General features: G+C 43.0%; 1 protein-coding gene across 1 annotated transcript in view; it reads left to right on the forward strand.

Annotated features, from left to right (window-relative positions):
* The first annotated feature begins 206 nt into the window (after positions 1-206).
* The window catches only part of ARHGEF38 (Rho guanine nucleotide exchange factor 38), a 36,274-nt gene continuing 12,580 nt past the window's right edge, over positions 207-23,900 (forward strand). Inside the window, exons 1-5 of the mRNA XM_058024298.1 lie at positions 207-609; positions 11,252-11,457; positions 13,911-14,034; positions 18,278-18,425; positions 21,432-21,449. Of these exons, the coding sequence (XP_057880281.1) occupies positions 207-609; positions 11,252-11,457; positions 13,911-14,034; positions 18,278-18,425; positions 21,432-21,449 (899 nt within the window). The remainder of the gene's footprint in view (positions 610-11,251; positions 11,458-13,910; positions 14,035-18,277; positions 18,426-21,431; positions 21,450-23,900) is intronic.

Consider the following 23,900-nt stretch of genomic DNA (forward strand, 5'->3'; position numbering starts at 1 on the left):
CGCTTCACCTGCCCGGCAGTGCAGAGCGGGAAGGGCTCTGCCGTGCCACCCTCGGGCATCTCCCTGCCGGAGCCGGGAGGAGGCAATTCCCGCTCCTCGGTGCCGGCACCCCGGGCCCTGCAGCAGGGAGAGGGCCGGGAATGGCTGCGGTTTGGGGCTGGCTCCGAAAGCGGCCCCGCCAGGCGCGTTGCACACGGGGCAGGTGAATGCAAACGCTGCCCGGGGCGGCAGCTTCCCGGGGGTGGAGCTGCTCCGGCACAGGTGGCAGGGCTGAGCCCGGGGCCCTGCGGAGCCTGCGAGCCCGGCTGCAAACCCACGCCCAAAGCAGCCAGCCTTCACCCGGGCAAGGGGGTCACCTCCCCGGATATCGAGCTATTGTCCCCCTCCAGCAGCAGCAGCAGCACGCAGGGCTGTCCGGGGCGAGCATGGACTGTCCGGGGAAGGAAGGCACCGGGGGAAGGCTGAATTTGACCCTGCTAAGGAGCAAGCTGTACCTGGGGCAGAGGAGGAGGACGGAGCCCGTGGTGGAGAGCAGCACCACCGCCGGGGACCACGGCAACTTGAGGAGGAGTCAGTCCGACAGGACAGAGTACAGCCAGAAATTGCAAGGTACTGGGGAAGCTTGTTCAGTGCTCTGCTGCCAGGGATGCTCTGAGCTGGTGTCTCTGTGCCCTCCAGGCTGCAGCCTTCAGATAAAGAAGGGAATGGCAGGCTCTGCCCCCCCACACCCACATTGGAATGAGCAATGACCCCTCTCAGCCTTGCCCCCCACCTCCAGGCTGTGACATGTTTCCCCTAATTTTTCTAAATAGTGTTTTGTAGACGGGACACAAAATATAATTGAAGGTTTTGGTGAGTGCCTGCAAAACTCGTATGCAACGAAACCCTTTCTCATTCACCAGAATGCATTTGCAACACAAATAGTAATGTGAAAATAGGATGGCTCCATCCTATCTGTCTTTGGCTGTCGCATTAAGCAGGGTATGTGCCAAGTCATTAGAAGCATTAAGGACTTTTTTTTTTTTTTCTCAATTAAAAATATTGTGGTCTATAAACTGTTGCATAGATTGTACAAGCCTGAACTAAAGTATGTCCAAATACATGTTCAGATGGATATACTGATGAAAATTATACCATTCTGTGATTATGGAGAGAGTTGCTTTTCAAATAACCAAATTGCATATGGAACACAATTTGTAGTAAAGTATGTCAGTACTGGGTTTGTCAATCAAAAATTAAATGTGATGCCACAAATTGAGGAAAAGCGTGAAGAATGTGAATAGCAGTTTCTGGGAGTGCTCTGGAACACCAACTGATGAATTTCTGTGGGTTTCCAGGGTCTTGAACAACAGGGTTTGAGTATTATTATACTATAAGTGTGTATTACTAATAGTGCTATAACTGCTTAGTGGCAGTCATTCTTGCAACCATAATCCTTTATGAGGAAATAAAATAGAAAAATACTTTGGATTGCTGTATTGTGGTTTTGATGCACTTAATTAGGAAGTAGCATTGCTTCAGAGAGACAATAAAAGCAGAAAATAAAATAATAAGCCTGAAAATAATAGGTTTTCTGTGGGGACTGCATATGCTGAAACAGAGAGGTTCATCAATTGTGCTCTTCCCTCCTCATGATAGCTAATCAATGAGAAGGTGAAAAATACTCAGATAGGTCAGGCCCACGATTCAGGAATCTGGCAGGGGTGTTTCAGGGCATGGATAGCTGTGGCAAGCTCATGGCACAAATCCCATCAAGACAGCAGATTTTAACTCCTAAATGGGGTTGGCCAAGTGAGGTCAATGTTATCAGACGAGTATCCAGCAAAAAGGTGTGAAATCTTTCTGTCCTGTGTCAGCCACGTTCAAGCCATGAATGTCTCCTGTTTAAAATCTGAAGGCGAGGAGGTGGGGAAGCCCAGGAAGTCATGGCAGAGCTGAGGTTATGTTTATGGCAGCAGTCCAAGGAGACAGTAAATCCAGCTTTACAGCTCCTGCCACATGCTGGGACTGCCGCGGCCGCCTATTGCAAAGCACGGGCTGGTATCAGCTCACTCTGTTTGCCTCCGTTTGTTTGAGAAAAACAATGTTGGGTTAAAAATGTACCTGCAGGCTTTGCGTTGGATTAGAAGTTGCCTGTCCTCAGAGTGAAAATACAAAGGCAGTAGAAATTCCTATAAAATATATTTGCACTTGCCATAGAATTGCAGTTATGTGCCCAGGCCTGACCTGGATCAAATTTTTTTGAGGAAGATGTGCCTGAATCTGATAAGGATCACGGATCATGGATCCCGGATCCCGGACCTAATGTGCTGCCTGCCAACACTGACGCTGTGCTGTGGTTGGACACCCTTTGTGTTCTGCATTTTTCTCGTAGCACTTGGATGCAAAGCAGCTTACAGCAAGGAAGTGGTTTTGTTGGCACAAAGCTTTTGAGTTTTCCATTCTTGTTAAGAAAACCAGCAGCCCTGTTGGTGACAGCTTTTCTGGTGTGTGTCACCCGGTCGGGACTTTCTGATCACCCTAGAGTGGTAAATGCTCTGTAAAAAGATACAAATGGGAACTTGCACTTGCTTCTAACAGGAATTGTGGGAAAAGCTCTGTGTTTAGTTGCCTCTCCCTTCTATTGGCTCCTGTTCTCTAACACATAATCTGCAGACCTGGGGTAGGTATTAGCGCAGACAAGGATGTGTAAGACACAGGGATGCAACAGCAGCAAGCCCTGCAGAAGGAAATCTCCCATAAGTGGGGCGGGTTTCCACAGGGGCTGCAGGACCCTGCTCTGTGCTGGCAGCAGGCAGCCTAGGCAGAGCTCAGGGGCCACGGTGTCTTTGCATCAGCATTGCAGGTCATTTGTGCGGGGTGAAGCGCAGCCGAGGCACATCCCGCTCCCTTCCACACATCCCGGTCCCTTCCAGGCCCTGCAGACTCGGAAGGTTCCCCTGAGAAGGAACCGGGCTGTTCCTCCACAGCCCTGGAGTATATGCTCAAAATGCAGCTCGGTGTGGTGGAAATAGAGGCCCCCAAATAAAAGCCTGTGAAGAAAACAAAACAAAAAGCCCAAGAGAGCAAGCAGGCATAAAAACTCCTGAGAATTCAATTTCTGCGCTTGGATTTCTTTTAAGTTTTGTTTTATACAGTAGACCAATGTTTTCTATGAAGAGTGAGAAGGAGACTTTCTCACTCTAGATCTCCAGGGTAATCGAGGTGGTTTGTTCTGTCCTTCTACAAACAGCAGTGCACAATAGCATTGCCAAAGGTGGAAACTTCTGCAAGTGTTTTTCACTTTAAAATTAAGGATTGGTTAAGACAGAAGAAAGCATTTTCATGGTTAATGACTATAGTAGGTGCATCTATTCAATGGCTTATCTGGTGTGAATGGCCGTGCAACATTTCCTGACTTTACTCTTTTAAAAAGGAAATAAGATGCAAAGTAACTATTATATTCTCAAGGAGCTTGGCAAGCATTCGTGCCTGTACTTCAGCTCATCCTGTGAGATAACCAAATGCCTGCCAGCCCCATTTTAGATAGGGGTAAATAAGGTAATTGCCATCAAATGCCAGGTTCATGATAAAACCATGCCGTCATTTAGAGCTCAGATTACACTTGCATACTTGGAAGAGTCCAGGAATACCTTGATCAGGCCATATATATGTCTTCCATCAACTGGACATTGCTCTTCTGAAGAGGGAAGAATGGGGTTAAGGAAGGTATATTCACTAGCATCTGTGGTGGAGATGCAGAAATAATATCAAGGAATATTATAATATAAATTATAATATCTTATAATGATAAGAGCTAAGGCAGAGCTCCTGTGACATTTCTATTCATTGCTCTGCTCTACATTCACTAGAAAATTCAGCAAGTATGTTCTTTCAAGAGCAATGAAGAAGTTGCAAAACAAAAAGTGATATTTAGCATCTCTACTTTCAAATGTATTATCTATAGCTGGTTAGCTGGCATGAGTTATCTTTTCTAAAGTGAAAATCCATCAGTAGCAGCTTTAAAAGTAACTATATTAATATTTATGTATTGTATGAATGTTGGGATTAGTCTTTGAATTAACCCAAAGCTTCCATTCTGTGAGTACCTGTGTATTTTGATAAAAGGGGCTTGCTTGGTGCACTTATTGGCACACAAATGTTTGCAAGATCAGGGCAGATTAGCATACAGTGTGTCATGGGGATAGATGCTATTAACTAAAAAGGGCACACCATGAAAAGGCATTTGAAGCATAGTTCATTGTCTGTTAAGTTTTGGGCAGGTTGCTGGTTTTTTTGTTAATAATTATATGCCAAACTTGTGCTTGCTGTGAAAAATGAGCTATTGAAAGCAGTGAGTTTCCTGAAGGAATCAGAGATCATATTTTCAGTGCTCAGCAAAACAATTAATGTCTCAAAAAAGCACCTTGTCTTACAAATTATTACATATTAACTCCCTTACAACTTTGGCTGTGAACGGGTCAACTGCCCTGGTAAGAGATTTGCACACACTTCAATTTGAAATCAGGGACATACCTGTATTGGTGATTCAAATCACACAGCTACCACAATACACTGCCTCAGAGCTCATGTCTGAACACTGAATGCTCTGTGTCTTCTCTGTCTAATGTAGTTATGAGAAATAACTAACACCAGATATTCTGCACCAGATGATGCAGAAACCAGCAAAATTATACAAATTCTTGGAAAGCTACTATCCCTTGGAGTACAAAAGCCCAGCCACCTTTGCTCCATCTCAGGCAGGGCACCTTTCTTCATCCCATCCTCCTCCCTGCTTGCAGAGCACACCACCCCTTCCTGCATGGGCTGCTCATGCCGTCAGCTTCTTGCACCTCCCACCAAGTGTAAAGATGCCCTGTGCCACTCCCCAGTTCCTTATTTGCTTTGTGCTAGCTTTCTATGGACTACAATGCAGATAATATCTTATTTCACTGCAGAATGTATTGATCCGTGCAGCGGCTGGCTTGCTTAAGTACAGTAAGGAGTAAAACTTCAGGTTATTTCCTGACATGCAGGAGATGGCTTGATGAAAAGTCTCCCCCCTGTGCCCTGGGATGAGAAGTCACAATCTAACAAATACTTCTATTTTCTCCCATGCAAATTTAGGCTCGGGGGATCTAATTCTGTTAACTTGTGCTGCAATAAAGCTGGAGTTATTCCTTGAGCTTATTCCCTGTCTGTCAGGTAAGCGAGCCCATCTTTTCAGAGCAGAATCCATTTTGTGCTGCAGTGTTTGCACAGCACTTAGCACAGCCAAGCCCTGCTGGGGCTGAGGACTCTTAGGAGCTAAGAGTAGAACTGGGAACTGCAGCCGAAGGGAAGACAGGGACACAGGGAGAGTTATGGATCTTCCTCTGAGCATATTAGCAAACATTTTATTAATTGGGATACTTTGTTTTGTGGGCCACAGTTCATACAGCTAATCCATGCCAAATCCTGAGGTGCTTGTGTCCTGGAGGGCGCAGTTCAGGTGCAGCCCTTCCTCAGTTCCTGTTCTATTAACATATTAGCTCAGTGCCACAGGGGTGGTGTACTTATACCGGTGTGTGACGCCTTGGGAAGGTTTATTTGTAAGTATTGGAGCTAACAATAAGGGCATTCTTCTGTCACCTGATGATAAGCTTTCTTCCCTTGCACCACGGTCACATGGGAGCTCTCTGTAGTCCTGTCAGCACACACATAATTAGAGCGGTCTGCTGTCAAGGAATTGAAGAAAGAACCTGCACATTGAATTTAAATACTCTCTGTACCTTATGGAACAGAAAAATGATCAAAGATTGGATGACCTAATTGCATGGAAGTCTCTGATGCAGGTTTTATAAGCAAACCTGTTGCCCAGAAATACGGGTGCAAGGTCATCCTGGTCCTGCAGTGTTTTCTTCCTGGGTTCAGAAAAGGGGCTTTTTGCATGTGTTACTCACAGCCTGTGCACAGCAAACCTGCTCCTGAACAATGCTGCTCTCATGAGTCTCTCAGTAAAAGAAAAAAAAAAAAAGGTTTTCCTCAAGTCTCTCCCAATATTTTTCTATTTCAGTGCCCAACTTGGTCTTCAGTGGCCTAATTTGCACCATGTTTGCACCATATTGTTGCGCTGTAAGAACTCTGGTGGGAACTGTAAGGACACCCCATGTGGTCCCTCACAAAGGGAGTGGCATCTGGAGTAAAACTCAGGTGTGTTATCTAACGTGATGCACTTCATCTGCACCTAGAGTCACACTCCACCTTTCCCCACTGCCTGTCGTGTTTCAGGCTCCCTCACTCCCATGGATCCCAGTGTCTCAGTGTCCTGCAGCCTTTCCAGCTCCTGCAGTGGATGCAGGCATGTAGAAAACAGAGCCAGAGCGACAGCATGAGGAAGGAGAGGAAAGCTGCCACAGCTCTGGACTTGGCTGCCTGCATTTCATTCCCAAATCCAGCTGATAAAAGTCGGTGTACATTCCCTCGTGTAATTGCTAGGTTATCTGAGGGTAAAGGCTATCTGAGGACTTGCTTTCACAGAGGAATAATTTATCCAGGGTGATACAAAACTCATGTTTAACATGTGAAAACACAGTCATTCTGTAATTTGTTTGTTATAACTTGATAACTTCTGCCTTCACCAGTCCCTTGTGCCAGGCAAAATCCTTGTATCTGCACAGTGTGAGTGAGAGCTCACGTTCCTTTGGCATCTTTCAAATTCTGCCTAGGTAACAAAAAGGTCTGTAACTCACTCCACACACCAGCATCACTGTACTTGTTCCTATATTCTGTGCTAGTTCCTCTGGTTCCACATGGAAAGAACTGGATGGGGAGAAATCTGGGTCCCCGCACAAAGAGCAAATGTAATATCCATTCAGAGCATCTTACCTGTGAGGAAGGATGGATAGAACAGACCTCTTGGAGCTGCTCACTCTCCAGGCAGGAAAACCAGGGAGATTTATGCACAGAGATCTTGCAGCCCTGCTATGGCTGGTCCTCCAGTCCCTTGCTGTAGGTCCCTGTAGTGAACGAGTAAAATGTAAGGGATGTTTCTCCATTACCTCTTCTAAGATTAAGGTTTGAAAATTAAAGTATTAAGTTACCTTTAACAAAAACTTTAGAAACTACTTTATTTTAGAAAGTGAGGCATCCTATTGAAAGTTATTCATAGAGCTTTTAGTTGATACATTAAGCAAGCAGCAGACTTTTGTTACAGCAGAGCAGCAAGCAGCAAACTTTTGATACATTAAGCGAGCAAGCAGCAAACTTTTTGATACAGCAGGGAGCCAGCCAATGAACTTTGTGAAGTGGATGTGACCATTGCCTCTTTCAAAACTCTCTAAAAAAAAAGGCAAACGCCTGAGCTGTCACTGGGGGCTGTGCTGCAAATATCTACCCAGCGCTGGAAGCTTTGCTGTCTGCGCTGTCCTGGCTGCTCCAATGAGGCTGCCCATGCTCCCCATCCCGGTCTGGTCCTGCTGCTGTGGCGCTGCTCCCTTGCTGGGTCACTGGGCTCCCCTGGGAGAGGCTTCACCGGAGAAGGACCCCCTGCACCCGCACGGATCGCCCCCATCGCACCCTGTCAGCCAGCGCTGGACCCATGGTGGTGGTAACCCCTTTCCTGTGCTTCTTGTAATTATTCTGGCATTCTCCTACTCTTCTGCTTTTCTCTCTTTCTTCCCTCTTTTATGAAAAATAAAGTCGCGTCATCACTCTGGATCCCAACATTTAACGTCGTTTATGTTTTAATCTCACTTTCAGGTATGTTTTGAGCCTGGTTCCTTTCTGCAGTTGTAGATTAAGGCAAACCTGCCTCTCCTCCCTTTAAGCAGATTGGAACAGTCCCCCAGCACCTGCCCAGGGCCTAGAAGAGAGCTGCTGTATGCAGTACCATTGCAAGCTCTGTTCCTCCATGCTCTCACCACATTGTGGGATGTCTCCATCTGGGGGACATCTTTAGACTTCACACTTGCAAGAAATTGTTTTTGTAAGATATATGGCTTCTTTGTCCTTGTCATCACATACTGAACCTCTTGTTTTGTGCAACTTCACAATACTTTGTGAAGTATTTTTGTACTTCAATACACAGTTGAAAAACCTAAGTCATCTCCAAAGGAATGTCCTCCAAAAGACAACTCCTGCAGATAGCTGACGTCACAAAAGCATTAATTACAAACTTTGCCTTCTACTTTATATTCTTATGTCTAGTAAAAATATCAGTTAGTTTTTTGTAAACTGGGCTTAAGATGCAGTGGTTTAACAATCTATTCAATAGACTATTTTTTCATTTTTCTATACCTGGTATCTCTGAGGACAAATGAGTCAAATTCTTACTGTAGCAGTTAATCCTCAACGATGTCTTTTCCTGCTAATCCTCTCTTCAACTGTTCCAGGGCTGGTACACATTACCAGGTATAAATGAGTCTGATTATATTCCAGATATGCTCTCACTGTTTGTGCATTCATTAAACTTGCACTTACTCCGCAAGGATTTCAGCAAACTACTAATGTTCTCAAACTGGTCAAAAGCAATCAGCTGAACATGAAATCATACATTTTGGCTGTAATTATCACTTCAAGACCTTGCTGTTGCATTCTATAGAGACAGATATGCCTGAAATGAGAAAGATAACATATTGGGTAAAAATGGAAAATTATATTACATTTAACTAAAGGAAACATTTATTAAAAAACATGTTTTCTATAAGGAAACAGCATCTAACTGATATTTCTCATGATTACTTCTTCCTGTTGAGAATAATTTTTATTTCCCAGCATTATTATCTATTATGCAATAATGATAATAGATGAGCCCTGACCTAATTCAAGAATCAAATTTGATCAGGCCTATCTAATGACACAAACTGAAAGACCAGCCTCTCGAGGGATTGTGAATTCCAGCCTGAAGTGAAATACAGTGGCTTTATTTTGCTCATATAATGGCCTCCCCTGCCACTAGTATAAAGATTAGAAAGTTTTTTTATACAGCATCTTGTGTTTACCTTAAAATTCCATCTGATATGATAACATCTGTGTCTGAGACAAAACTAAACTTCTGAGATCTTCCTCTCTGTGCTTTCTCAGGAGTTGCCCTGAACTCTTCACACAGAGTTGCAGGCATACAAAGAGTTTCACACTCAATCTAAAGAAAAATCCTGGTTATGGTGCAAAAGTTAAATAGAAATGGATTGTTCATATGGTTCCTTGTGAATTAATAAATGTGGTTACATACTGTAAGTTTTCAGAATAAAAAGTACCTGCTGCTTTAGCATGTCAGCAGCAGGCAAGGTGGTCGCATTCTGCAACCCTAACAGTAAATTTCTCTGAGGGAGCTTTGAAGTGATACTGGTACCAGTTTTGCTCTCCTACTCACTAAAGAGCAGAGTCTGTAACATTCAGCACACAGCACCTTTGGTGGATGAGCTCTGCAGCAGCACGAACTCATCAGTGCAAGGTTAAGCCTAAAATTCTTTTGATAGCCAAGGCCTTGGAGAGGGGAGACATTCTCTTCATGTTTCCGTTTCATTGTCTCTGTACAAACTCGAGGACAAAATGTTCATGCTTGTGTTATGCACAAACTTCAAGGCTAAAAACTCCAAGCTGAAAAGTGTATCTAAATACAAAAATGTTTGAGAAAACAGCTCCCCTACTCCTCTGCCTTCCATTCCCCCACCCAGATTTGTTTAGGTTCTTGGTCCTCATTGTTTAAAACTAGTGCTGTAGAGACTGACATGCTATCCCAAAAGCAGCTATTTAAAACTATCTGTGGTCACATCAGTCTCACTTGAAAACCTGGTGGGAGAGTCATTAATAAAAACCTTTCCTTTCTGAGTATCACTGGTCAGCATAATTGTAGAAGGTGTGAGTAAAGATGATATATTTGATTTATTGTATTTTACACCTCTTGTTTTAGATGGCTGAAAGCCCTCTGTCCTGAACGCTGCTTGGCTCCCACAGATCCAGCTGTGGGCTATCCTCTACCCCCTTGGCTGGTGTTGCACAGCCAGTTGCACTGTTCAATGCTCACTGGAGTGCTCATGACCTTACCCTTAACACTCAATTAAAATAAATGCAATATGATCAGTGAGCAAAGCACCTGATACTGCTTTTTATTACCTCCTTCAGTACAGTCTGTACAAGAAGCTGACTTGAAGGTGTAGCAGTCAATTGTCGGCAGAGATTCCCATCCTTTGCTGCTGAGCAATAAAAGCCAGGGCTGTCAAAGCTCAGCCTGAGTGATGCAGGCTTGAGCACGCTAATGATATGTCCATCTTTGTTGGTACTCTGCACCATCTTGTGGCTAGCAGAAAAACACCAGAATAGCCTCTGAAATCTTTGACTCGGGTCTTTTTTGGTTTCGTTTTTGGATTTTGTGTGTATTTCTTAATGAAAAATATGGATTGCCAGTGCCCTTTTTAGAGCTGACATGGATCTCTGCAGGCTGGCTTACAAACCAGCAAGTGGGAAGACCATCATTACAGATAAGTAGGTTGTGTGTAGGTCTTGTAATGTACATAAATTACCCATCCATAGAAGAGTCACTTGCATTTTCCTGTATTTGAGACAAATCAGATATCCTAGGTGTTAAGTACCAAAAAGCAGTGAAGAATGTCCTAATCCCAATGATCTCTGTTGTTTGTAGAAATGGTTGTTATTGATCATTAAAGGTTTTCTCGTATTCTTCTTGAATTCCTTTGTCTCTTTCAAAAAATATTTTTAAACAGAGCTGGAGGATTCATCATCATTGTTAGTAACATTGTCTTCACTTTAAAGTTTGTCATCCAGTACTTGCAGTCCTCAATTTCCCATGAATAGACTCAATGTTACATTGTACAGAACAAAGGTTATTATTGTGAAGCTTTTTTATGGTAAACAGCCTTTTTCTTTCACAGGAGCACATTTTTTCCATCCTCCAAATCATAATAGATGTCAGACCACTACTGTTTTCAAAGGAGTAGAAGGGCATCAGCTATCCTGGAATTTCAGTGTGACGAGAATTAGACTCTCCTGTGCTCCATAGAAAATTTCTGCCCAATACCAAACATCTAAACCAGAGGAGCCGGGGATGGGTTATCCCCTTAATGCCAAATGGATGAGTTGCTTGGGCATACCCCTGTCCACTTTTACAAGAAGGAGATGGGATGACACTCAGTCTGATTTGGGTTCGCCATTTCTTATGCTTCTTTTCCTGCTCGCCACGGCTGTTTGTCCACCACCCATGGTCATGCAGGGCAAGCTGGATGAGCATGTGGAATTTTGACACCCCTCACAAATCTTTTCCTTTTTTTACCAGAAAAAATGGCTCCACAGGCGGTGTCCTCACCCCCTGCCACCCCGCTGCAGGAGGACAAAGAAGAAGAAGACGAAGAAGAAGTCAGGCGACGCATGATGGCCAGGAGGGTGAAAATCATCGCAGAACTCCTGCAGACTGAGAAAGACTTTATCAGTGACCTGGATCTCTGCATCCAGGAAGTGATTCAGCCCCTGAGAAACATGCAGGTGAGTGCTGGGGTGGAGGATGAGGGGATGGTGCCAAGGTCTCAACTCAGCCACGTTCTGCTTGCAGACAATATCCATGCAAGCACAAGTGTCAGCAGGAGAGTGACGTGGTGCTGGGAGCGGGTCTGGAGCCAGCGCTCCGGGATGTGATGTGTCAGTGCTCTGACAATGAGGGGCGTGGGAGGTCAGAGATGCTCCTGAACCCTTGTGCTGAACTTGCATAAAGCCCGCATCGAGGTGCTTGTCCAGAGGTCAGCTTGGATATTACATCCCTGCCTGTGGGCTGCAGCAGCAGCTTCCAGCTCTGCCTTCTGCTCTGCAGTTATAACCCTTGTTATGTGCCACGGCAGATGCTTACTGGAACCTCAAAATGAAGGTTTTTCCCACAGTAGAGACTGGAATGGCATGAATCTCTGCATCAAGGTTAAATTCAATTGTTAAGATAACTTTATTCATCCTTTCAGACAGTTGTAGTGGATAAATACCATGCTTGACAGGCCAGTGAGGACTTGGGATATTTGTATTTCACACAAAAGAGGTACATTTAAGAAAAAAGGCTCATAAACTATCTTTCATGGAAAAGACCTTATTAGGCCAATGATACCTATTTTCTTTTTCAGCTGAGACTTCAAAGAGCACCTTTTCCTCAACAGTATTTCAATTTGTAGAAAAATGGTGCTGGAAATAGAGGAGATTGTCCAGACAAAGATTCGTGTTTGTGAGGCCTAGCATTCAACAGAGGCTGCACAAATGATATCTGCTGCAGAAATAGAATAAAAATAATTTTAAACAGACCTTAATCCACGTAATTTTTGTGTAGGGTTTGTGGTGACAAAATGCAGATGCAGAGGCCAAAGTGTCATCAGGTGACATTGGCAGTGCCTCTTAACCTGTGCTGCTAAAACTTCTGCAGGACATTTTTGCTTTTCTAAAACTGTGTCAGAATTTGCTCCAACCCACTCTCAGAAGAGCTGGCATCTGCTGACATAACTTTAGGAGTTCTTGACTTCTTCTTCCTCCCTCACTTGTTCATCCACTTAGAAGTAGTCTCCACTTGACTTCCTCCCCAGCCTGGCCAGCATAGAGCAAGAATATTCCCTGGTTGAACTCGCTGAGATTTTTGACAAAAGTGCCGTATTCTGTCACTCTTTTTCACCCAACTAAAAACATTCTTTTTGATTCTGTCCTTTGCCACTGCGTTAATGTGTGGAAGTGTCCATGCATGATGTAGCTCCAAATACTATGTAGACATGCTGGGGAGGAGGTCAGAAGTCCTGTGCTAGATGTATACAGGAAAAGTAATTTAGAGATTATAACTGTCTTAATCTAATAACCTCTGCATTTTTGAAAGGCTTTCAGGAATGTTACATGTTTTTAATGCTAGCTCTCCAATAAACTACCATATTGGAAGTTTATAATGTATTTAGAAAATTGGTCTAGGCAATGAATCTGTTTCATATTTCCAAATGGATAAAACACGTTTTAGCCCCTATAATGCTTATAAAGAAATTAACTGCATCAGTACTGGAAGTGTATTTCTGATTTTGTTACAATAGCGTGCGATTTGATCCTCCTGGCATCTGGTAAGCTGCCATGTAAATCAGCAGTTCTCTTCCAAATGGAGAGGTAAGATCAGAGAGTATTGATATGGGTGATGAAACTGGTCTTGTCTTTGTTCTCAGTATGAGCACATTACCACTGGTTATCTCCAATGATCCCCAAATAGTAACTATTGCCCTGCTGTGAAATGAAAAGTACACGTCCTGGAAATCATTTACTTCCTGTAAGATGAGGAGGGACACAGAACCCAATTTTCAGTTGGTAGAAATGGATACAATTCACTGAAATCCATGTTGTGTGCCCAGGCTCTGTAAGAAGTTCTTTAGGTTGTATTAATATCCCAAATTAGAAATGTGTTTCTTTTAGTGGAAGTTATATGATCTTGACTTTGGATTTATAGGACAACTAATTTAAATGGCACCAGCTATCCTGGAGTTTTTGTACCTGGTAGCTGGCACCAAAGTGCCAAGCTCTCAGTTTTTGTAGTGGCCTCTGATAGTGGGTGGTAATCAGGGAATCAAACCTACTGCCAAGTATTGTTTTCCCCAGTGGGAAAGTAAACAAACATTTCAAAGCCAGCTAAGGATCTTTTCTTTATTCAGATGATAATATTTATTTCCTTCCTAGGTAAACAGTTTCAGTTAGTGATAGTTAAAAATAAGGTTAAAAACACTTGATAACATACACTTTGTCAACAGCGTCAACCATATTATACTAATGTGAAAATTGTGTATGTGTCCTTGAAGTAACAAGGAGGATGTTTATATGAGGTTTTGCAGAAGTGGTGCTTCCTGGAGTGTTGAACACTCAGGGCATAGCAAGAGAAGCTGTGTAATACACAACGTCCTCCTTTATCCTTTGTCAGTAGCTGCTGACTATTTGTATTCCATTAGATTGCTCGCTTTGACGTGGATGGCTTGTTTAGCAACGTTGAATTGGTCCATCAGCTATCAGCCAAACTGCTGTCATTGTTGGAAGAAGCCACAACAGATGTGGAACCACCCATGCAAAGAATCGGTATGTTTACTGTCCTCTTGAGTTCTACAAAGCCTCGTGAAAGAATAAACATAACACTCTCCTGTCCTCTGCTCCCATCAGACTTAGCTAGTACCCCTCTCAGAGGCTGGCATGCTAGGGGCTGTCCAAAATGACACAGGAAAAATGACATGTGAAACCTGTCCACTTGCTGTACTGTATTTGTATGATGATGATGCTTTTTTTTCCATACATCTGGATGCTGAGGAGAAGGGAGGAAGGAGAAAATGGGTTTAGAATGAGTAAAACCTGTTGCAATGAGTTATACAAATTACTGCTAAGATCTGTTTCATCTAGTTTGATATAGCCTACCTAAATCCACTTGTGCTGACTCAAACTCTTATTTTGCATATACAGAGTTGTGCCATTCAGGAAAAGCATTAGAAATATTTGGAATAACAAGCATGTCAAACCTCAACCCATCCCAACACTCTAAACATGTATGTACTGGTGATACAGTTCCTGTAGGAGGTGGTTAAATGTGCTTGACAGGGACACGGACAGTAGAGAAAGATGTACTGAATCTGAAGTTTGTGGGATTCTGTGTGGGAATGTCTGTAGGAATCACAGGTATTTTCAGCCAGCAGGTTGGCCCCGGATATGTCACAACAGCCACAAGTTCTGCAGGTCAGGTCATGAACATTAAAGGCAGTGATTCTGGCACAGCTGGAGAGATTTAAGAAGTTACCAGCAGACATCAGCTCTCCCATGACTGCTTTGTCAGTGCAGAGGCACCTTAGGGTGAGCTACCTTTAAGGGATCAGGTGAGAATTCTGAATTTGCTTCAGTGCAAAGTCAGACAGTTTAGTTTAAAAATTTAAACAGTTCAGTTTAAAAAATTTCCAGCTGTGATTCAAGGTCAAGAGAGGTTCTTTCTTTCCTAGCCTGACCACATACCACAGGTAACACCTTATAAAAAGTGTCCCTCTTCTCTCAAATAATTGGGTAAAAATATCAGTTGCCACTTTACTAAGAAACAGGATATTAAAGCATGAGAGGCTTGGGAAAAGTATTAATTCTAGCACGTCTCAATCTGGTTTGCCAAGGCAACAGCTTAACGTAGTTTGATGCGTCTGTGTTGTTTGGCAGTATTTCAGTAAAAGTGCATCATGATGAGTCATACTCTTAATAAGCAATGTTCTATTCTAGCAGGAAGTGCCTTTCTCACAGCCAAGAGAATCATTCTATTAGTTCCCTGCCACATTCAGAAGTAAAGACAAACAATTTCATCCATCTATTAGGGTGCATTTCTCCAAAATAGACAAAGAACCATGAAAATGCATGGGATCACTGATCACAGACTTGGCTAACTTATGACAGGAAAAAGGTTGTCAAGTAAGGTGTGAGACATTCTTCTGAAGGCTGAGACAAAAATAGGGAGAATAATTGCATCACTACAAGCAGTTAGTAGGTTTATTGTCCTCTGAAAGTACATCAAAGTAATAATTTTGTGTTCAGGATCTTCAGTGTAAAAGTTTTTGAAGCCAGTCTATAGAAAAAGCACACTCATCATATTCTGTCATGTTTAATGTATTTAAAAATCTTGTATTGAAGTATCTTACTTTGGAACCCAGTCATGGTGAGGTTCAAAAGAACTGATAATTCACTGCTTTGAAAGCAAAACAATGTGGTTGTTCATAGTCATGTCTTATTTTAGTCTGTGTTCTCCACATTTTATCCTATGTCCACATTGAAAAGTGATAATGTCCAATAGGAGCAGACTTGCAGAGTGAGAGTTTCTGCTAAGGAAATGGTATCCACACTACACATTTTACAAGGTCTTACTTCAGCTTGGCTGTAGCCTGTGCCTGTGGGTTGAGATGCCCCTCATGGCTGGACTGCATAAGATGTGCTCTTGGAGTGTGTCTTCTGGCAATTATCATCCTCCAAGGGATCCAGTTTGTATCGCTGTGACTGCTCCACCACACAGGGAGATGAGGACTAATGAGTGGCTGGTTTCAAAACCCATCTCCTAATCTGAGCTAAAATAGGTTAAATACCTTTTATAGTCCTTCCGTCATTTTTTTTCTCCTCTCTGTTCTGAGTACATATTCTTCATGTTCCTCTGTATATGGAGGAATATGAAGACTTAGCTTTTGCTATTAGCCTCCTTCCTCCCTCTCCTGCTGCTGCCTGTAGTGGAAGCACCACTGAGAGCAACAGGGAGAAACTGCTTTGTTACTCAAGTCTTCCTCCTAGGAATTTCTCTTTGAGACTGATGACCAACTCCAGAAGAGGCATCAAGGAGCTTTGCATCTCTCACAGTATTTTTAAAGCTGTGCCAAATCCAATGTGGTTTTGGTTCATAAAGTAAACTCCCACAGTGATATGCCCAAAACTCATCTGATTCGGTTCGTACAGCTCAGAACCAAGACAGGCTTTAGGTTTAGAAATCCACCACCCTGTTCATGAAATCAGCACATGATTTTTCTCATCATTGAGCATCAATGGGAGTATCTTTCGCTGTGGTACAATACTTCAGTGAACAGAACTTGCCCAGCTCTTTCCTTCTGGAGAAGCTAATTTTCAGCCTGTAGTATACACTGAAATGAGCTCTAAGTCTACATTGCATTTTTCCTACTGAAAATGTGACCTCACTTGAGGGCTTAGGATAACACAGACCATGCTAAGCACTTGGAGCTCTGCTTAATGTTAGTGCAAATTTTGAGAGCTCATGATCTCTAGAATTGGGTGCCAAGCATGCAGGATCAAGGCTGAGGCTTGTTAAGGTTTCCCCTTAGGTTGGTGGCTAATAAAGGCCTGCACAGAGTTCATGGGAAAGCCAGGATATAATGTGCATTGTTAGCCATCAGCATTAGCAGTAAGCACAAGGCAGAGAAGACAGCTAAAGAGCATTTAACTACAGGATGCTGGTGCTTTTCTGATTGTGCCCTTTCAGTAACTAAAATGTACTGTGGTGGTCTTAGCTCCTCATTGTTTTTTCCCTTATTTGCACCCTGAAACCAACGTGCATTAGACAGCCCAGTTAACCTTCGCTGCTAGGGCAGAAAACCCAGGGCTGTGTTACTGTGGTAACTGAATCATTTTTCAGTTGAAGATGGAGCAGTTCAATGCAATGTATTATGGAACAGCACACTCCGGTCAGGATGAAGCATGCAGGATGCCTGACAGCTCAGAGCTTGCTCTGTGAATGAATAGAGAGCTCCCAATTAATGCAGTGTTCAGCTTTTACCTTTAATAGTCATTGCTGTAACTCAACAGGAATGTTTATAAACATCTATTTGGACTAGTTGCCACATAGATATAATTTTCAGTAAATGCCCGACAGGAGTTTTCAGCATTGCTGTTGTTTATTATACACATTTCCAAAGATGCTGATCAGGGGGCTGCTGCAGAACTGTGTAAGAACTGAGCTAATATCTCAGTAGAAGAGAGGAAGCATGCTCTTCCTGCTCAGATTTCTTACATACACAGAACCAGACACAAGAGTTTTAGGCTGACAGAATTAGGCTCCAGAAGTAAATGGGAAATGAGTGTAGGACTACTTTAGTGCCTCTAAAATTCCCAACTGTTCTTTATGGGAAAATGGTGGTGTGGAGGACTGAAGATGGAGGTGTTCTCCCTCTTCAGCTGTATATAAACCTAGATATTATATAAAAATGGCTGTAATCCATGGTGGTTTGATTTAATTGGGGGGGGGGGGTTCTTCTGTCGTGTGGAGAAAATTCTCTAGTCTAGGTCGTAACAATTGCCATTTCAAGGTTTTGCAAAACAGATAAAATTGAAATGGCTAATGGAAGATAGAGTCATTATTTCTGTCATTACCCATTTAAGTTCATATTCATGAAAAAAGTCAAAAGGAAAGCTAACAGGCTTGCATTCATCCCTCCTGCCAGCCCATGACACAAAAATGGTCTCCCTTTATTAGTTAAGCTCTCCTGTGTGTTTTCCTACGAAGGGGCATTAAGCTGGGGCAGTGAATTAGGAGGTTGTGTTTGAAGGGGTGGGGGTTGAAGAGATTTCATGCTTTTCCCCTGAGGGAATTTTTGTGCATTAACACTGATATAATGGTGCCTGGCTATGACAAAGATGAGCAGCTGAGAAATACATGTAATAAATAATGCACATAAACACACAAGATCATTTCTAAGGGAAGTAAAGTGGAAGCCAGCCTTTTTAGCTCACAGCTAATGTGGTGGAATAATAAAACTCCTTCTGAGATGCTGTTGTCTGACTTGACATGCTTTGTTTTTCTCCTTAACAGGGGAAGTGTTCTTGCAGATTAAAGGCCCACTAGAAGACACATATAAAATCTATTGCTATCACCATGATGATGCACACACCATGCTGGAATACTATGAAAAGGATGAAGAACTGAAGCAGCATTTAAGAGACTGTGTACAGTCCTTAAAGTAAGATCTTTTCAAATGATGATTTCCGTCCATAGTCAGTTGCCTGGCAGGGAACATTTTAAATGGATGTAGATGAAAGGTCCCCTGTAAATCCGGAGTTTTATAAGGCTTGCTGGGAGCTCTGGCTTATGCTGCTTTCATGAAAAGATGACAAGCCAGGGGCCATGATTAGATTTTTTTCTCTCTAAGATGGCCAAAAATAGCACAGGAAAGGTTGCTCTTTCCTTAGTTTCAGTGCCCCATACTGGCAAAAAAAAAAAAATATTAAAAATTGCTGCATCATATCATGGGCTATTAGGAACACCTTTTCCAATCCGAGGAAACTTGCTGCCCCCTGTCTTCAGCAAGTCTGCTCCTTGAATTGGAGCAGGCTGTTATGGAGCTACTCGAGTGCACTGGCAGTTCTGGGCTGCTGCTACGAGGCCCCAGGGTCTGGAGCTGCTGTGTAGTTCCCAACTCCTCATAATGGGGGTGTCTGAGAGGGAACAGTGGTGCAGCAAGCTGCCAGTTCCCACCAGAGGCAGGTGCTTGTGCCATTGGCTCCAATGCCAGACCCTTGGGAAAATGTGTAGAGAACTGGGGATGTTGCCAAGTAATGGATCCATCTGTCTTCCAGCACAGCTTCCTCCTGCAGCTAGTGGCAAGCATCAGCTCATCCACTCCATGGAGAGTTCTTCTCTTCCCACCCATAAATCCCCTTGCCCCTCACTTTCCCAAAAGCATCACACAGAGCTGTCAGGAGAGAACATGCCACAGATTCAGACCAGAGGTCTGGCTCCAGCTCCAGGAAAGGCCCATGCTGCACTCTTGTAGGAGAGATGTGAAGTTATCACAAATAAAGAAGTGTACATCAGCAACAGATATTTCAGCCATACCCTAATTTGTGATTGGTCTGCAGAGATCTGTTAAGACTTAGGAGATGGGAGCTATGTCCAAGTGAAATCTGGAAAGAGTGGTGAAGGAAAATATTAATAACATTAAAAGAGAAGTGCTTGCTTTGAAGATAGGTTTTGTTGAAAATGAAGCTTATCTTGTGCAACATGTTTGGCTCTTAAATATATAACAAAGTATATGTATAGGGTTCTCAAGTTTTAACTACCCTGGAAGTTGGAATAAACAAATTTTCATATAAACTCATGCCTTCAGGCTAATGGATGGCCAGGTATTTCTCCTAAGTGGGTATTTTGGTGCTGATGCCTACAATAATCTTTCTTGACTAATCAAGAGAAGCCACTACTGTCATTCATTTATCCATGCTGCTAAGGCAAGGGGACATGGAAGGAAATACAGATAAAAAATAATGTCCATGTACGTCCTAGGGTGGATGTTGCCACTTGTATCCCAGAGCCAGCAAGAGGTGCTTCTGCTCCAAAATCACAGCTGGGCTTTGTGAAGAGAAAGGATATTTTGTGCTGAGCCACTGTAACCTTTGCTAGCAGGAAGTGACAAGGACTTCTTTACAATGAACCCTTCTTTTGCCTTATTCTTTCCTGATTAGCCTTTAAACAGGAGCCAACCATAAAAACACTGGTGTGTATATATTATGTTGTGATCTTTCCCAGTGCCTAAAGATTGCAATCAATTCAACTATTAAGACCTGAAAGTGCACACTGAGATTCAGAACTGTGGTCATCTAAAACTCTTTCTACCCAGTGGAGAATATTTGCCCTAGGAAGAAAACTATGCAAGATTGTTACCAAATAAGTTACAAGCTGTTTTCCATTGTGAGACATAACAAATGTGAGGGCTGGTGCTATCTTTGAGAAATGTTTACTTGATAAAGAGTTTTCTTTTCCCTTGGAAAGAATATTGTTCCACTTTAAAAATCTTAAATGAGCTGACATTAGTAGGGGCTTCTGTGCCTCCACTGAGTAATATCTGACATGTGAAAAACAAGTTCTATATCAGGAGCAATTTGAGAGTGGCACTCTGCACATCTGTACAGACAAATCAGATTTAATTAGCTATGTTGAGATTCCTGTTCCTTTTGACTAAAGAGGAAAATATCCATCCCAAAATGTAGGTGTCTGCATTGGAGACATGTGCAAATCCAATTTCTGTAGAGTCCCGTGTTTCAGCAGTGATTACGCAAACTGGGGATGTTGTTTGCTAGCCGAGCCAAAGAAATGCAGCTGGTAAAAATGAAAGGATGCTGGCAGCTACCTGCTCAGCTTTCAGCCTGAAGTAGCTCGGTCAACTATCACAGGGGCAGAGGGACGTCACAAGCACACAAAATGCTGACAGTGCAGAAGCATGAAAGCAGCAGCAGCTTCCAGATGCTCAGCTAGGCGCTGGGGGCCAGGACATGAGAGTGCAGGCAGTCAAAAAAGTGTGGCTGAGGATGTGATGTCAGGAAAGCCTGATGCAGAGATGGTGCTGACACTTTTGGGTCTCTTACATTTGAGTGTATTCATACCATAAGAAAACATTCTATGCATAAGTTTGCAAACTACAATTTTAAGTCCCTGATGCTTTTGGTATATGCATCAACACCATCCTAATCCAGAGAGGTTTCAGTTGATGTGTGGTCTACAAAAAGCTTCACAGCTTCATTGACTCTACACCCTAAAAGCCTGAAATGTATTCTTTTTCTTTTAAAACTACATTTCTGTTTAAAGAGAGTAGACAGAGATGTATGTAAAGTGTAAGAATGATGTTTAGTTTTACTTTTTATATTAATGGCTTGATGTTACCTACAATTGTTAGCAGAGTGATCCAAACTTCCTTCTCTAACAGTGTGAGGACAAGGCTGGGTCTCGCAGCCAAAGCAGGTTTCTTACAATCCTTTTGCATTTGGGGCTGTCCATTCAAAAAGTTACAGGATCAGATTCACCAGTACCCTCTGGCTGCTTTGTGCAGTTCTGCTGACACACAGCAGCCATAAACCTAAGTTACCTTGCCAGTTATGGCTACCCTGTGTACTGAAGTGTATCTGAGAATCTCCTGGTCTGTATAAATCCTTTTAGGAGGAATCTAATGCATGTTTTGTTTTCTTCTCTTTTGCAGAAAGAGATATGAAGAAGAGTAAGTACTATGCCTTTTTTTACATGTAAAATAATCTTTATAGTATCTTTGATTTATCTTTAGTATGTTTAGAGCTGTACAGGTAGTAATTTTAAGAACACAAGCCTTTTGTGTCAGTATAACCTGGAGAATTTTCCAGGACATATGCAGAATGCTCTGAGTGTTTGTCAACAGCATAGTGTCAGTCTTTGAAATCCAATTTCCTGCTACAATTCAGGCAGGCCTGCAGGTAAAGCTGTTTCTAAGCTGACAACCCCTTCAGTAGCCCTGTGTGAGAAGCCCTCTTTAGGATCTTCCCCCAACAGTGGCTGGAAGAATATCAGAAAAGAACAAGCTCATTCCAACTTAGCCAGGAAAGTCCCCCAGCCACTGATGAGTTGTGGTTAAGGGACTTCTGTGCCAAATGTGACATCTTTGAAAAGCTGTAAAGGAGAATTTATCACAGCTGCAGCTTCTGGACATCCAGCATGTTGGCTGCATTGAAATGCAGCAATGCCTATAGCAACCTGCAGTGAGAGGTCAGAGGAGGGGCTGTCTGAACTGAAGAGAAAGATTACAACCCCAGACAAAGTGTTAGGAGAAAGGAGGAGCAAGTGTGGTCTGTGCTGGCAGGAGAGGAACAGAACTCAAGTCAAGTCAGGGAATTTGTTAATCAGTCAGTTAATTGGATGTTGTAACTATGATCTGCATAAAATGCACTTTGAAACACTTGCATGTTGAAACTCTACTTTTGGAGGTTTCAAGTTTTTGTGCTAGGAAATAGTTTCTCTGCAGTTTGTTTTGATAAGGGATATTCCTGTGTACCCCTGTTCCACAAGGAGTGTGGCTCCAAGAGATACAAAATATCCAGAAGGTCGCAGTATGATCATGTGAGGCAGCAACACATGCTGAAATCACCCAAGACTCGCTGTTCTGCCTTGTGTAGCCCTAACAGATAGGAAAATCCCTGAGCTTGGCTGCCTCACAGGCAGGGCACTCAGGAAGTCCCATCACCTGCAAATCAGAGGTTGCAGAGTTGCAACAGCCCTTGGGCAGGACTGCACCCAAAAATCTGATTACTCTTGAACTGGAAAATACAGCATAACTCCCCCCAAATGGTCTGTGATGTTGCTGCTCCCAGACTGCTTTTCATTCAAGCATGATCAAGAAAACAATTACATAAATACCAGACAGTGCTGCCCTTTGCTAGCAGCTCAGTAGGTTAAATTCTGCTTGGCTTAACAACTGTGCAGCCTCAGTGAGTTCCCTGGGTTTGCTCGAGAGACTTATGGCACAGTGAATTTGCCCTACATGTCTGGTACTAAAATCAAGGCATGCATAGTAGACCATGAAGCCCAAGATCCTGAGTCCTGCTGCAGCCTGATTCCTGCTCACCATCGCAGAACTGGCAGCTGAGATGCCAGTTCATCACACCAGCCTCAGCCCGGCTGGACCATGCTGGCTGTCATGTTTGCCACTGGACCAAGCTGCCTTGCAGTGAGAGCAAATGAAACTAAATCCCGCCTCCCCTGCCTTTGTGTGGCTCACCACCATGGGCTTTTTAAACAAGTGGGAATGTGTCTGTGCTAGTGACTTTGTTTTGCTGGGAGGCAGGAGGGAGGCTGTGCCCTGGAGCTCAGTTTGCCAGTACTGCACTTTGCCAGCTGCATTTGCTGCAGAGCTATGGCAATAATTTGCTGTGAGATTGGTACAGTTAGATGTGGCTTAGAGTACTTGCTAAATTCAAAATAACGTGGGGGAAGGCTGAAGTAGCATCACAAATGAATTACCAACTTAATTTTCTGCACAATAGATGTCACAAGGTGTTACTCTCCTGCTTGAGTCGTGTGGCGAGGCCACGTCTTGCCCAGCAGCCCCTGGGTCCTAAGAGGGTGCACTGCAAATGGGACTGTCCAGGGAGAGTGGCTATCTCAGCTAATCTTGCTGGGGAGAATTAGATGAGTCAAACTTTGTGGCATTTAGTGCCCCAGGGAGTCATTATCTCCTAACAAACCTGCTATCTCTCACACCATATTGCAAGACTGTGTCATGCAGATACCGAACAGAGGGCTGTTTATCACTTGGGCAGCTGTCCAAAGTGCAACTATATAAAGAGAAGACACTTGAAGATTTTTCCATTCATGAGGCAGCTTTTATAGATTTGCATTCATAGAGCTTTTCAGAGAAAACAATAACAATTTAAGATTTTTTTTTTCATTATTGCTGCCAGAAGCTGAAAGAAGGAAAAACAGCTTTCTATTTAATGTAAGATACAGGGGAAATGAGGGGAATTGAAATGATGAGAATGTTTCAGGACATGAGGAAGCCTTAAAAGGCATCTACTGTTAAATTTTTTTCATGCAGAACTTTTTTACAGATAATGCCTGTTTGAGAGAGATGGTTTAAATATGCAGATGTCTCTTCTCAAAGGCATTCAAATTGTTGTTAATTAGTCAGCAAGTAAGGATTGGC

Source organism: Melospiza georgiana, chromosome 5 (assembly GCF_028018845.1).
Source record: "Melospiza georgiana isolate bMelGeo1 chromosome 5, bMelGeo1.pri, whole genome shotgun sequence".
Taxonomy (NCBI): Eukaryota; Metazoa; Chordata; class Aves; order Passeriformes; family Passerellidae; genus Melospiza; species Melospiza georgiana.